The following is a 15,104-nucleotide window of genomic DNA, read 5'->3' as shown; positions in this document are numbered from 1 at the left end:
GCGCGCCGATTGGCCCCGGCTCCCCTGGGGGCGGAGCTCTGCACTTTCTGCCAATCGGCAGCGGTGAAGGGGCGGGGCTTCCCGCTTTAATGGCTGGGGCGGCCGTGGCGGCGGTACAACGGGGTGCGGCTGGTGGTGAGTGCGGGTGGCTGTGGGGTGGAGGGTTTGGGGCCCGTTCTTTTTTGGCGGGGGTGGGCTGGAGCTGTCTGGTCTGTTCCAACGGCACTATAGGGTGTTTGCGAGTGGGGAGTTTGGGTGGAGGTGTCCGAGGTTAGCGGTGGGTCGAGGCTGGTTGTTGGAGTGTGCTGAGGGGGCTTCGGAAGGTGGTTGCAGAGCAGGAGGGTGCTGGGGAGGCCTTAGCAGAGTTCAGCTGCTTTCCGGGGGTTAAGCTTTGCTGCCAGGAATGCTGGATCCTGCTCCGGGGAAGCCATGTGCTGGTTTGGCACCTGTTAATTAGCCTGCCGAAGACAGCTCTTGTGTGTATGTCCATGTTCCCGTCGCCTGGGATGCTCATGGCCATGGGAAGAGGTGTGTGGTGTCTCCCCACCCCGGGGTGGAGGGGCGCATCGGGAGAGGCGGTGGCCTGATGGGTGGGATGAGTGTTGTGATACTGTGACGTGCCCTCGGCGGGTGATCACGCTGGGTGCGGCTGTAGAGGCTGTCACCCCCCCCGGAAAGGGGGGTACCGCGTGGTAAATTCATAGATGTGTAAAGCTGCCTGTGTCAGACACAAGTGGGGTCCGAGTTGAGTTGTTGAAATGTTTTGGGTTTTTTTTTCTTTTCTCAAAAGCAGCGGGGTCCTGGCTGTGTGAAGAGCTGCTCTGCTCCTTGGCTCACAGCCTCATGCCCCTGCCCCAGCGCACCCACGGTGCCAGGGAAGGGCGCAGTTCCCTTCCCGCAGTCGGCTGCTCTCCTTCGGGGCAGAGCCGGCCTCTCTCTGCAAGGCTGGGATGCCTTCCCGGCAGGGGGGGAAGGACTGTCCCTCCGTGGCACAAACACCGGCCTTCCCCCCCGCAGGTCTCTGCCAGAGGCCGCGCTGGCTCCCGGCCGTGACGGGGCTGCCTCCCCATTACTGGCCGGTGGCCCGAGCCCAGGGTACGCCCGCTTCCCAGGGACCGGTGGCTGCACAGCCTGGGGAGCGAGATGGGCATCGCCTTGTTTCCCTTTTGACGGGACTGTCCCAGCTCCGCAGGCAGCGGAGTAGCCCTGCGGGCTCGCTGGACGGTGTCCGAACCCGCACACACCGTGGCGGCGGCGCGGGGCCTCTCTGGGCCCGCTGCGGCCCTTCCCCGCCGCGCAGGCCCCGCTGGGCCGCGGCCCCGCTTCCGGGCCCGTCCGCGCCACACCCGAGCCGGGCCGGGAACCGCCCGGGCGGGGGGACCCGCCGCTCCCTCCGGCGACAGCGAGGCCGGGGCCTTTGCCAGAGGCTCTCGCAGGGGTGGCAGCAGGGCTGAGCGGGGCGCTGCCCGGCTCCTGCGCTGGGCACCGGGCTGAGAGCTGCAGGTATGCTGAGCTGCCGTGGTCTCCTGCGGCTTGCCTGCAGCGGGGTGCGAGCAGCCCCCGGCGGCTGGGGAGCTTTCTTTCGACCAGCTCTCGGCATCAATGTAACCATTCAGATGGCTCTTCCCTCCTCCTCCGGGCAGGGTGGCAGTACCAGGCCTCCCCCGCTGCTGCGACACAATGTCAGCTTTGAGTGCCGGCTCGTGTAGGTGCTTGGCCTCCCGCTGGCCCTCGCTCTGGAACGCGGTGGCCGGAGGAGGAGGTCACTGTCACCCCCCTGGTGGCAGCAGTCGCTCACCGGGCTCACCTGGCACTGGTATGGTTGTGAGCAGGGGTCTGCGCTTCCTGGGCCACTGCAGGCTCAATAATCACTGACAGTACAAGGCTTGGTCTGTAGAGCTCTCTAGGTGGGCCAGTTACTCTGTTGTAACAAAAGGGAAGCTGGAAAGCTACTTATTTTCTACGTTGTAACAGATTCAATGACGTAGACATTGCAACAAGAGGTGAAGCTTTGGGGTGGCCGTCTATGCCTCGGTGCCTGGGCTGCTGACTGCAAAGGGTCTGTCAGGGGCTTTCCTGTGACTGATCATATTGATTCTGCAGACCTGAAGGTAGGGAGGGAGAAGGGGGGTGAATACCCCTTCCTAAGCTCAGTGGGCAGCATGGAATAACACTGGGTGCTTTACCTACTAGTGCATTTCCTCAGAGCATCTCTTCCCCTCTTGAAGGCCAGGATTGCCTGTGCAGCAGTGCATCAATCCTGCTGTGCTGTCCCAAACTGACCACCTTCTCTTCTATCAGAATGCAGTCAGGGCAGATTCCTAGCTGGATGGAGCTGACCTTCCCACCAGACCTGCTGGGCAGCTTCTTGAGGATAGTTTAGAGTCAAACAGCTGGCTGAGCCCTTGGGGCTTGGCTGAGACTGCTGTGCCTTATCTCTTTCCTATGAAGCCCCTCTAGCTCATGGGTGTGAGCTGCTGCTCATAGCCTGTTCCTATGAGAAACAGCAAGATGCCAGCTGTTGCAGCATCTACTTGCTGCATCTTGCTGTGGGGATTAAGCTATGCCACCCACACAGCCTGGGCCTCTACGGTCCTGCCTTATGTTCTATTATTTTTGTGTCCTGAAAATCTGTTGGTGGGGGGGATTATGTAGTCTTTCAGGGAAAAAGTGTCATATGAGAGAAAGTATTGTTAAAACCGAGACTTGGGAGTAAAAGCTCACTCTGACTTAGAGGTGTCTATACCATATGTTAGAGATAAAAAATAAGGGAACTTATCGAAGTTGCAATGTGTCTCCTTTCTGTCCTGGTGGAGAAAAGCTTTACATCCTGAGGAACCTCTGAAGCTGGTGTCAGAAGCAGGTGCTTGGCTGGGCACTGTCCTTGAATGTTTCAGGTGAATGCATTCTCCTTTTCTGCTGGGGCTTATGGCACAGTGAACACTCAACCCGAGATGCTTACAAGGAACACTGGGAGAGGTGCCTGTGATGACCCAAGAGATGCTTTGTGTTTCTGTGCTTTTGTATTGGAGTTCTGGTAGTGTGTGCCTTGCTGCTGTCAGATGGTGGGAGTACTTGGGCTGGAAAGTCTGGTTCTTGCCAGTCAAACAGGTGAGGCAGCTTGGGCTCTTTTAGGGAGGAGACAGTCCCCAGGAGCCAGGACTCTTCCCTGCAGGAGTTATGAGACTGCTGTTGCTGAGATGACAAGTTACAGCTGCCACAGCCTATACCCTACCATCAGGCTGCTGTCTGCATTCTGAGCCTTAAGTGCCTTGAGGATGGAGGAGGTGGGAGCTGAGTCTGTTTCTAGATTTCCTTAGTGTCATAGGTTTCATTCTCCATTCTGGGATGGATTGAGATGGTCACCCATCACTGACAGCAAGTTCTCCAGCTTTCTTGCAAGGAATGCTCTTTCCCTGTGGATCAGATCAGCTACCTTGCTCTGATAGTTTGATTTACTCCATACACACACACAGTGTTTACAACTCCTGCAGCTTTTACTTATCCTTAAGAGGCTTTCCCAGTCTTTACAGCAGTAGAAGCAAGTGTACTGACTTTGAGTGGTCAATCTACACCTGCATTGAGATAACCAGACTTCATACTTCACTTGCTTTGTGCTTGGAAGGTTGTGAATCTGCTTGAACATGGTAACCATTAAGCTCCAGGCTTGTTGGATTCTAGGTGCTTATACTGTGCTATAGGAGTATGACATCTGCATACTGTCACAGAACATCCTGCCCTCTTGTTAAGATAGTGTGATTGCACTGCCTTCTTGGTGTGGAGGGTACAGGACCCAAAGCTGCTGTCATGGTAAGTTCCAGGCATTGGCGCCTTCTCTTGTTGAGAGGTAACTCTGGGTTCACACCTGGTCTTCTTGAATAGTCCAAGTAAAGCTGTCAGAGGAAATTGGCGTTTTTCCTTTCTGCATCTTGCTTTGTAGGTTTTAATGTACATCTTGTCTTGATGTGCCTGTCTAATTAATGCATAGGCCTGAATTGGGTAGAGCACACTAATCATTACTGTGTCATGATTACAGCCAGTGCTGTGAGAACAGAGGTGAAGCCTTGTATTGAGGCATTTGCATAGTGATTAAAACCAGAGATGAATGCTGTGGTACAGCCTGTCCTGCCTCCAGATAGGGGTACTCTGTTTATTTGCTAGGTGGCTTTAGAAGGCTTGACCTGATTTTGGATGCAGATGTTAGAAGCTGGTCTTGCTCAATGTAGCCCTGCCTCCCCTCCTGTCACCTGCCTAGTTCTGTCCTTCCTGAGTGTGCTCTGTGCACTCTGGGGGGCTGCTGAGTGCCCTCACTTCAAAGAGGGAGCTCAGCCATCTCTACCTTCCCCCTTTATCTGGTGCTGTATGAGGGAGTGACACAGATCAATATAGTTAGCTCAGAAAGGAAATATCTTATTTTCTACTTTTGTTTGTATCTCACATTGTTTCTTTTCTTCCTTTACTTCTTTAGTCATTTGTTCCTTGCTATGTCAGATTTTCTGCTTAATGTTGTCTTTTCTGGCTTTTTTCCTCTGACTGCTCTCATCTCTACTGGTATCAGTTCTCTGAATATGCAGCTACCAGCTTTGAATGTGATAAAGAGTAAACCTACTCTTAACAGCTTGGGGAGGTGCTGCCCCTGAAAAAAAGTAGCTGTTCATATTAAACCTCTTACTGCAGGGTATACTCTTGTGAGACCTTGAAATCTGATTATCTGCCTTGATTTTTGTACAAGGTTACCAGTATCCTATTGCAACAGGCGTCTTTCTTTCCCTGAAAGCTTGTGAGGTGCCACAGTGACTGTCAGAGCTTTCCTGCTAATCTGGGAGTCTTCTCTTGCTTTCCCTGCTGCCAGTGAGCATGGGAAGTGGAGAGCTTAATCTGTTTGTAGGATGCTGTCCAAAGGCCTCAGGGTTTTACAGCCACTTCGTGAGAGAGTTGTAGGATATTAACACATGCTTGGTGAAGATGAGGAAACTGCTCAACTTCAGGCAGGATGCTTCCTGCCATTTGGATCTGGTGTGCCAGGAGCAGCAGCCAGCCTGCATGAGTCCTGCACTGGTTGCAATGGCAGCTCTTGCAAGAGCTGTTACATATCATGACTTTGAGGGTTTGCATCTCTTATGTGAACACACACCTCCTGTACTGACTTAAGAATATGCTGGTGTAAAATGTGCAGTACCAGGTGTTGGCCATGTCTTTTGACATTCAGCATAAAGTAGGTGAGCCAGAGGAAGTGACCTGGTGGTGCTAGCATGAAGTTTTCTTGCAGTCTTTGTAGTTATGTTGTGGACTGAGATCTGGAACTGGGTTCTCAAACTCTAATCAGAGTTTGCCCCGAGTCCCCAGGGCTGAGGTGCCAGGCTAGCAGGACTCTTTACTGCTTTGCCCTAATCTGTTGATATGGCTTTCCACACTTAAAACATAGAAGCTCTGGCAGTCCTGCCAGACTTGTCTTCTGTAGCTGGTGACAGGCATGTTTTTAGACTGATTTTTTTTTTTTTTGAGAAAAAACAGGACTTTAGAAGCATGCTGAAAATGCTATATTGAGTTTTCAGTGAATGGCTGAAATTATTAGCAGGAATTCAAGTGGACTTGAATACAGACAGCTCTCCTGTTGAGTGGCCTCTCTCTGCTGCATATGTTTGACTGGTGTTAGGAGATGCTGTATGAAATAAGTGTGTACTGCCTGGTTACAAGCCCATATCCCTTTCACTAGGCCCAGAGCAGCAAACAGAGGAGATCCAAATTCAGTTTTCTGTGCTTCGTTGTACACATCAGTCATAGAGTGAACCCACTACAGAGCTGATAAAAACCAGGGGTTTGCAGCTTATGGCTGGCTGGGCTTCTTCTCCTTCTTGTCTTGCTCTGACTGCCTTGCTGCCTGTGTGTTGTTTGGGGCAGATAAAGTTTCATGTTCTTTGTCTTGCTGGATTCAAGATGTGCATGAGCTCAGGAAAGCCTCTGGAGCTGTGACTGTCAGATCTTGGTGATGTTTTGTGGTGCCAGCCTCGTGCGGTAACACCCCTGTCTGTGCCTGGTCTGAGCCTGGTTGATCAGTTCCACTCGTCTGCAGGGAAATAGTCCATGGGCATGTGGGGCTGTGTGCAGGCCTTGCTGGACCCCACAGTGACTTTCTGGAGCTCCAGGCAACTGGGCAGGTACTATGGTGGGGAAGCTGGGGGAGGAAGATGCAAGGTCATGGATGTGAGTTAGTTTCACATCTGGCCAACTGATAATCTCCTGACCTCTGAGGGCTGCTATTCCCTTGGAACTCCACAGAGGCCAGACCTGCTTTAGCCAGTTCAACAAGGGCCCTGTGCCAGCTCTCCCTGGTGTGGCAGCTCTGTGGCCACTACCAGATGGTTTTGGTGCTGCCTTTAATTAAACTAGTGGAGAGATGAGGGTGTTTGCTTTTGCACTTATTACAGGACTGATTTCTGATCTGAATGCTGAGGAGTAGGAGTGTTCGATGTCTGAGGCAGAGTCTGTTGCTTGCAGATAGTTGTTGTGTGGGGAGATGTGTGCCCTGTAAGGCTGTTAACAAAGCTACCTGGGTTGAGCTCTGGTCTCTGTCAGTATCATACTTCTGGCAGTGCTGTGGTCTGACTGGGGCTGGTCATAAAAGGCCTTGTTGTTGTTGCTGAAGTTGCACTAATTAGCTGTATAGCTTGCTGGAAATATGCCGTGCACACATTGCTTGGTGTAAGCAACTATTTAATCCTTGTTGGTTACTGGAGCAGATTGTGGTGTGATACTCTAGTTTGCAAATAGTGGGAACTTTTTCTCTGACATGGGGAAGTGACTCCCTGTTGGTGAGAGAGAGCTGTGTTGCAAGGTTTCTCTGTATCATGCAGGGTGTGTTTTGGCCCCCAGGGTTCCTGCTCATTTGGGATGCTTGGACCTATTTGCTTGGTTTCCCTTTATGTGTTCAAGGCTCAGCTTTGCGTTCCTCATCTCTTCCCAACTCCTTGCCTGAGAAGGTCAGAATTTAGGAGAAGTCAGGGAAAGTAAGTGTCCTCCATGTGCAGAGAGGGCAGATCCAACCACTGAGCTGTGAACACCTGCAGTGTGTGATGTGTGGTGTAGGGTGGAGTGCAGTAAGAGTAAGGGCAGGTGCATGGTGAATTCCTCTCAAAGTGCAGAGGGGTGTTGTGCACACAGGAGAGTTCAGGTTCCTAGACAGTTGGTGCTCAGTGCTGGAAAACTGCCTGCAGAAGAAATGCTGGCATGGAGCAGTCATGGTTTAGGCAGGCAATGGAGGTAACTCTTGGGCCTGCCCTGCAACTTCCACTTTGCTGCTCAACTGTCAACACCCCAAGGCCAGTGGCTGCCCCTTGAGGGACAGAGGAGGGCAGGTCTGCATCTGCTAAACTGAGCAAGACATACTTTAGCTTCTTTGATGCAGGATGATGTAGCCTGCCATACATATTTATATATCCTGCTGACCTCTCTTGCAAAGACCTGAGGACTTCAGAGGTTTCCCTGGAGATGTGGTTGCTCTGTTAGTTTAAATTGGCAGGATGTTGCTCTGCCTAGAGAAACTGAGGAAAACTTACAGGCCCTTTCCATAAGGGTCCATAAGTGTTCCAGACAGGAAGTTGGGAGGCATTGAACTGTGGTGTGTGTGGCTGTAGGAGCATTGGACGTGTTTCAGAAAACAGCAGTAAGAGAGACTTGTTACTCTTCATGCTGGTGGGGACTTCTGTGCTAGTCCTGGTTTGAAATGGGCTTCTCCTATCACTTGTTTGGCACTGCCATAGTTGTCATGGATCCTGAATTGTTTTGAGCTGGGATCCCAGCTGGCTGGTGGTACTTCAGGCTTTGGCCAAGGGTCAGTGAAGTGATCCATAGTGCCTGACCTGAAGTGTTTTGCTGCAGTGTGAGATGTAGCTTTGAGCTCAAAGACAGCTAACCACTCTTTCCTCATCCTAGCCTGCCCAAAATAGGCAAGTGCTCGGCAGGATTTTTGTCTCTGCCTTGGACCTGTAGTAAGGCTGACTCATTCACCTTGATAAGATAAACACAGACCTTGAATAGTCAGGTGCCTCTGCTGGGAGCTGACTCTTGAGGGCTCCTCAATCTAGCAAATAAAGGTGTAGCTGGATGTAGTGGTTGAAAGCTGAAACTAGACAGACAAGTTTGGAGTTTGCTCTTAGCCATTAAAGCAACATAAAGCTCAGCAGCTTTCCAGACTTGCACTTAGTGTATTTCCCACAGCTGAGTCTTGAGTGTCTCTTAAGGATGCAATAGTTCCTGCTATACTTCTAGCTGGCCTCTGCTGCATGTGGAGAGTGGATTATATTGGCAGTGCCCAGAACCTTAAATATTACTGACATCACAGTGATACTACAAGTGAGTATTACTTGCTATTAAATCCTTTGGAACCTTGGGCTTGGAAGGTGAACATGTATTTTGCTGTTGAGGTGCCCCTGATGTGTGGGGGGATCACTCCTCAGTTGGCTTTGCCCTATTGCTCCATCTGCCTCCAAGGTGGCACAAGGAACCACCTTCTGTGCTTTCTGAAACACAGCAAAACTCCTTGGGCTGCATGGCTATGTGGGGTGCTCTGGAGCCTTGCTTTTGGTGGAATGAGTCTTTTGGAGGATTGAGGTGAAGGGGAATACCTCTTTCTGCCTGCTGCCCTTGCAGAGAGGTTAGGTGGCACTCCCCAGACTGAAGGAATGCAGAGGGTATGACTGGGCAGGCACAGAGCCAGCTCTGCTGCTGCACCAAACTGATTTGCAGGGAATGGTGAGGCAGAATGGTGTGTGCCAGGCCTCCCTGAAGATTACTGCTGGCAAAGCCTGCCATGAGGGTGCCTGGTAGCTCTGCACGGGAAGTGTCTGCTGCCATCCTGCCTACAGCAGAGATGACATTGAGTTCTTCCTCTTGCTGTAAAGCTGAAGGAGCAGTGCTGGTGTTGGCTGGTGAGGGCTTGAGGTGACAGTGGCTGCTGAGTGCTCAGGGACCTTACTGGGAGGGAAGGTACTCTGGCTTCAGCCTCCTGCTGGTCTGGAGGAGGCCATGTGCTTCCTGCTGGTGGCAGCAATATACCTCCTGGGGAGACTGGGCTGGGGACCCATTTTCCCAGGCATGTGTGGGCAGTGACTCCTGTGCACTGTCTTGGAGGAAAGGGGTAGGTGGGGTTTCTGGTAGCAGCTGTGGGGAATGCCTCCCTCGCAGATGGATGAGTCAGGTGAGGCTGGGCCTATGCTCTGCCTTCCTTCCTGCTGCCCTGGTATCCTGTGGGCTGGGGAGAGGTTGGGGAGCACAGGGGGATGGGTCAGGGTGTTTCAAACTTGCCTGTAGCTGTAAGATCTTAGGTCCTTCTCGTTTTTCTGGAGAGTGTCTGCCTAGATAACTTTCTGGTGTGTGTTCACACTGAGGCTGAACAAGTGTGGGGAGTGCTGGTCCTTCTCCCTTACATGCAGACTTGCATTGTATGGTTTTCTCTTGTCCTGAAGGGGAGTGGAAATGCCATTGCCAAGCAGGATGGACCTGGCCTAAGGTACTAGGTTATGTGGTAGTAGCTTGTTGTCTTGAGGGTTTTGTGCAAGGATGTGAAACCAGGAACTTCCACACCAGAAACTGATGTTTGTTTCTGAACCTGTGGATTTCCTTCCTCATGTAATGGGCCTGCCAGTGATGTGCTGCTTCTGTGGTGGGAATCAGTTGGCAGGAGACCAAAGCTGATTATAAAGGCACTGCACTGTGGAGAGTGTGGGCCAGCCCTGCATCTCTGCACCTGGGTCAGACAGGGCTGTGTGCTGAGTAGCTATGGCTGCCAGTGCTGGTGACAATGTCCTGGTGTTTGTGGATGGTAGTACTTCAGCTTGTGCAGCAGGAGCAAAATTAAGAGGCCGGAGATACAGTACTGAGGTTGGAAGCTTTCCTAGCTGGCTTGACATGTTGGTCCTTTACTTTGAAGGACTGCTGGCATTGGATGATGGGGTTCCCAGCAGAGCTGAGGAAACAGGTCCAGACTCTGTGAGAAGTGAGGTCTGTGGCTCATCTGAAAAGTAGATGGTGTGTGATCAGCTGAAAGCAACACTGGCCAGATACATGACTGTTTGAGTGAAATTGGACTTGGAGATTGCTGATCTGCAGGCCTATGCTCTGTAGGATGCCCTCCTGAGAACACAGCTGCATGATCTTCCCTGCCTCTTTCCACAGGGATACTGCCATCACCATGGAGGGGATTGTGACTATGTATCAGGACTTCATGAAGAAAGCAGGTGAGTGTTTGGCTCTGCCCAGATATCAGGTTGCACTCCAGGCTTTACTGCCAGAGGCACCGAAGGGTGGTCTGTCATCTCTGAAGTATCCCTGGATCTAATTGCATCTTGTCTTTGCCCTTACACAGATTCCCTCTAGGGTTTTTGTGCTGCCTGTTATGAGGCTGTCTTGCCTCAGTACCTGTGCAAATCATTTTGGGGCACTTGTACTCTCCTGGGCAGACCTCCAGGCTGCTCTGCAGCATGACTTCAGGCTGTACTGTGCTGAGTCTGGCTGATTTCACCAGCCTCTGCTCCCAGACTGCTTCCCTACTTGCACTTGTGTCCTAGAACAGGATTGCCGTGCCCTTGCCTCCACTGTGGCAGTAGCACTGCTGGCAGCAGGCCGGGGGTGGGATGCTGACTGCTGTGCACTGTGCCTCTTCCTGCAGACCCCCGCATCGCTGATTATCCATTGATGCAGTCCCCATTCCTTGTGATGGGCATCCTTCTGGGATATGTCTACTTTGTCCTATCCTTGGGTCCCCGGCTAATGGCCAACAGGAAGCCTTTAAACCTGAAGAAGTTCATGGTGCTATACAACTTCTTTCTGGTGGGACTCTCCCTTTACATAGTCTATGAGGTGAGTTGTTGGTAGCTTGGTCGGGCATGTGTAAAGCAGTGTGTGCAGGCTATGTGGGTGATGGGGAGCCCTTTTTCTGGCTGTTCCCTGCCCTTCTGTGCAGAGCTTGATGTGTGGTGGGTGATGTGTTAGACCTCACCCTGATGATGCTCTTGTTGCAGTTCCTGATGGCAGGATGGCTTTCTGGGTACACCTGGCGTTGTGACCCTGTGGACTTCTCACAGGACCCCAAGGCCCTCAGGGTGAGTTCTCATCCCTCTCCTGGTAAGTGGGGGATGGCCTTTAGAGCTTCTGTTTGGACAGCAGGGTCACAAGTCCTGCCTTTTCTGAAGCAGAGAATGTGCAGTCTCTGGGCCTTGGTTTCATGCCAGGGTAACTGTATGAAGCCCTTCAGTCACTGGGCTTGCTCAGGCTGAGGTGGGTCTCTAATGTTACCCTGTTCTGTTACAGATGGTCAGTGTTGCTTGGCTCTTTGTTTTCTCCAAGTTCATCGAGCTGACAGACACGGTGAGTTACTAAGAAGGCCTTGTCCCCACTTGCTGGGCAGGGAATTAAGGCCCAGTGTATTTGGGGTAGGTGCTTTTGCTACTGCTCTGGAAGCTGTGGGGTGACCTCATGGGTGATAACAATGGGTGTGGAGGGAGACATCATTGAGATCAGATGCTGAATTAGTGGCCCAGCCTCTTCTTGGTGCTCCCAGGTGGCAGGTCCTTGATACTGTTGGGCTTTCATTGCAGGTGATCTTTGTCCTGCGGAAGAAGAATGAACAGGTCACATTCCTGCACCTTTTCCACCACTCTGTCCTGCCATGGAGCTGGTGGTGGGGAGCGAAGTTTGGGCCAGGTAAGATGGCAACTGTCTGGGTGCATGGATTGGGTAGGGTTACCCCAGTGTGCTGAGAAGGGATTTTGGCCCTGCCATGCTCTTAGGAGCTCTGTGTAGTGCTGATTGCTGTGGAGTACTGACTTACACTAACAAAAATCTGTCTTAACAGGGGGAATGGGCTCATTCCATGCCATGATCAATTCCATGGTGCATGTTGTCATGTATTTCTACTATGGGCTCTCAGCAGCAGGACCTGCCTTTCAGAAGTACCTGTGGTGGAAAAAGCACATCACAGCCATCCAGCTGGTAAGTCTGTGTGAGCATGTGCCTGATGTGAAGGGCAGGCTAGCTCTTGTATCTTTTGAAAGTTGTGGTCTGTAGTGGTAATTGTCTCTTCTGTAGCATATTGTGCTGAGCTTTTAGCAGCTCTGCCCTACTGTGGGCCTCTGATAGTCCTACCAGCCTGGTTTGGGGTGTGAGTGCTGTTCAGCTACTGGGCTGCAGCCATGTTGGGAGGGTGAGAGGCATATGCAGCTCTGAGACTTGTGCCTGCCTCTTCCCAGCTGCTGCTGTCTGCTTTACCATAAGGACCTCTTCCTTCAGACTGGGAAGGGATCTTAGGTGTTGCCTTTAAAAAGAAGGTCTCTAGTGGGCTCCCTGATCCTGCTCCTATGAATAACTTGTTCTTACTCTGCCTTGCTCCCAGGCACAGTTTGTGATTGTCTCCGTCCACATCTCCCAGTATTACTTCATGCCCAACTGCCAATACCAGTTCCCCATCTTCATTCACCTTATCTGGATATATGGGACCATCTTCTTCATCCTGTTCTCCAACTTTTGGTACCAGTCCTACACCAAAGGCAAACGGTTGCCCAGGGTGGCTCAACAAGCAGCCCAGCACAATGGTAGCAGCATCCATGAAAATGGCACTGTCACCAATGGCAAGGTCAAAGCCAACTAGAGGGTAAAGTGCTCCCAGAGCCAATGAGAGCCCCGGGGCAGAGGCAGCTGGGACCTGTCCCTCTGCTCCTGGGTGCCACTAGCCAAGTCAAGTGCCTACAGACTGTTGTACCCCTGTGCCCAGTCCTGCTGTCCCCTGTCTGCATGCTCAGCCCCTCTGCTCGGAGCAGCCATGTGCCACTTCTACTCTGGGAGGGCTTGTGCTGTTTCTCAGTGTTGCTGAGCAGAGAGGCAGCTGCCTGCATCACAGCTGTGGGGCTGCAGTCCCATTCCAGTGTTTCCAAAGGAACTTTCCCCAAGTGCCTACATCTGGCTCTTCTGCCTAGGGGCCATTTCCTTCTGAGTAGGACCAAAAGAAGAGACTGCTTCCTGTCCTGGTGCCCTCTCCTCTTCCCTGTCTCACACGAGCTTGTGTGGATGAGCAGATTTGTCCCTGGCTGCTTGTTACTGCCAGCTCACGTGTGAGTGCTCCTGCTCTACGATGCCTTGTGCCACTTTGTTCCATGCCACAGTGCTGCATGTCCCTTCTGGTCCCTGTGTGCCCAGCTTGGGAGTCCTGCCCTGGCATATCTGTGCCCAGGTGTCTATGGAGAACATAGGGGCAGTACTTATGGGACTAAAGGGCCCAGATCTGCCCAGTACAGTACACGTGCCCTGTGCCCAATACATAGCAGGGGCTGTGAAAGCCTGAAGGGCTTCCCCCACATGGTAAGCCCAGGCTGCCTTGCTGTTCTTGTGCCTGGGCTGGGTGCTCTGTGTGTGCTGAAGCCACACTTACCTGATCCTCTATGGCAGCTGGTGGCTTGCTCCAGAGTGGGGGAGACAAAGCTCAGCCTAGTCTTGGACCACTTCTATTCCCGTAAATTCAAGACTTGAGCAATAAGTGTCCCTAAAATCAGCTCCTGGGCTCTCCTGCTTGGGACCAGTCCTGGTCTGGCCTAGCCTGAGCACAGCAGAGGGTGGTTTTAGTGTGCTAGGCTGTGGTGCAAGAATGAGCACCCGTTGCCTCTGTGAATCTGACTGGGCCTGTGTGAAGATGTGCTCTGCCCTTCAGCAGGGCAGTGCTGCAGCTCTCCTGGCCTGGTGCCTGTCACCTGCTCTGGCTGTAACCAAAACATGCTGATGGCCTCAAGGACGAGGTGAAGGAGCCAGGCCCTGTCAGATTGGGCTGCTCTTCTATTACAAATAAACCAACAGAAGGAGAAATGGCTCTGTCTTTTTGTTTTCTTGGCTCAATGTAAGCAGAAGCTGTTCCAGGTGCTTGGTCCTGCCCAGGGTGATTGGAGGCAGGGCTGGGAGAAGCAGCTGGTGTAGCAGGTTTGTGCTGGGGGAAGAGGGTGATAGTTGTGTGCTGATGAAACAGATGGCAGATTGTTTCCAAATGTTTTGGTAGAGCAGCGCTTAGGGCTGGATGTGTGTCAAGGCTTCTGTTGTGAAAGTGACTCCACCCTGCCAAAAAATGGCTGGGGTGGAGTGTGGGTGTGGACTGGGACCCTGGGCTACCTTGCCCAGGAAGAGCTGCTGCTTTTCAGAAATCATGGGGATTTTAAGGTATGGCAAAGCAGGGAATAGAGACTTTGGAAACTTGAGTGCTTGGGAAACAGCTGTTTGTTGCTTACTGCATCTGCTGAAGCAAAGCCTGCTATCTGTGAATGCTCCTGCAGCATGTATCTGTGCAGAATGTAGCTTAGTTTGATTAGAGAAAGGTTGATGTTGTTGCTGCCTTGCATTTTCAAGTGCATCTTTGCCTGGCTGGGCTCTGTTATCTTTCCAACTGTCTCATTCTGGTGTCCCTTCAGTGCTGTTGGGGTGGAGGGCTGCTTTCCCCATCACCCCATGACTAGAGCTCTCTTGAGTAAAGGCCAGCCTGGGTGCTGACTCAAGCCTGGGAAGAAGAGTGGGGAGCCAGCTAGGAAGCTTGTGGCTGGGAGGAATGTGTTAGAGCAGCAGCCTCCAGATGCTGAGTTTCACTGTAGGTTTGGTTGTGGGGTGGCAGGGCTCTGGTACATGTCCAGCCAAAGCCCTGGAGTAGATCTTTATGTGAGAGAGTTCTGCTGATTTGACCTGGGCTGCTGTATACCTCAAGGCCATGCTCTGAGATGTAGGAAAGCATCTTCAAGTGACCTGAATTGCTGTGACTAATATGCCTAAACTGCACAAGGGCATCACCCTCTTCTACAGCCCTCAATGTCCTTATATTCAAGAAGTCAGGAAGTAGGATCTGGCTGCTGCACTATGTCATGTTCTTCCAGTTGTTGATGCTTCTCTGGGAGTAAAGATTTAGATGAGAATTTGTTCTCATCCATACTGAAGTGGTGTGTAATGTCAGTTCAGTGCCCAGAAGTCACCCCTTCAGGAGCTGTAGGTGGTGGTCCAGCTGATAGGGACCTTTTCCTGTCAAGCCTCCTCCTCTCCAGCTGGCTCTTAGTCAAGACAAGACTCTCTTTGCTTTTGCCCAAAAT

General features: G+C 52.0%; 1 protein-coding gene across 3 annotated transcripts; it reads left to right on the top strand.

The window, feature by feature from the left end:
• The first annotated feature begins 62 nt into the window (after positions 1-62).
• Positions 63-13,850, top strand: ELOVL1 (ELOVL fatty acid elongase 1). 3 transcript variants are annotated; one of them, XM_079313360.1, is made up of 8 exons: positions 63-135; positions 10,174-10,235; positions 10,667-10,857; positions 11,019-11,099; positions 11,308-11,364; positions 11,595-11,700; positions 11,852-11,988; positions 12,389-13,850. In XM_079313360.1, exons 2-8 carry the CDS (start codon positions 10,190-10,192, stop codon positions 12,641-12,643), a joined length of 873 nt encoding a protein of 290 aa, XP_079169486.1. In that variant the 5' UTR covers positions 63-135; positions 10,174-10,189; the 3' UTR covers positions 12,644-13,850. The 3 variants fall into 3 exon arrangements, with proteins under 3 accessions (XP_079169486.1, XP_079169487.1, XP_079169488.1); XM_079313361.1 differs by lacking the exon at positions 63-135 and adding an exon at positions 1,379-1,503; XM_079313362.1 differs by lacking the exon at positions 63-135 and adding an exon at positions 8,217-8,352.
• Positions 13,851-15,104: the final 1,254 nt, after the last annotated feature.

This window comes from Erithacus rubecula (genome assembly GCF_903797595.1).
Source record: "Erithacus rubecula genome assembly, chromosome: 10".
NCBI classification, from domain to species: domain Eukaryota; kingdom Metazoa; phylum Chordata; class Aves; order Passeriformes; family Muscicapidae; genus Erithacus; species Erithacus rubecula.
This window is presented reverse-complemented; position numbering and strand designations above follow the sequence as displayed.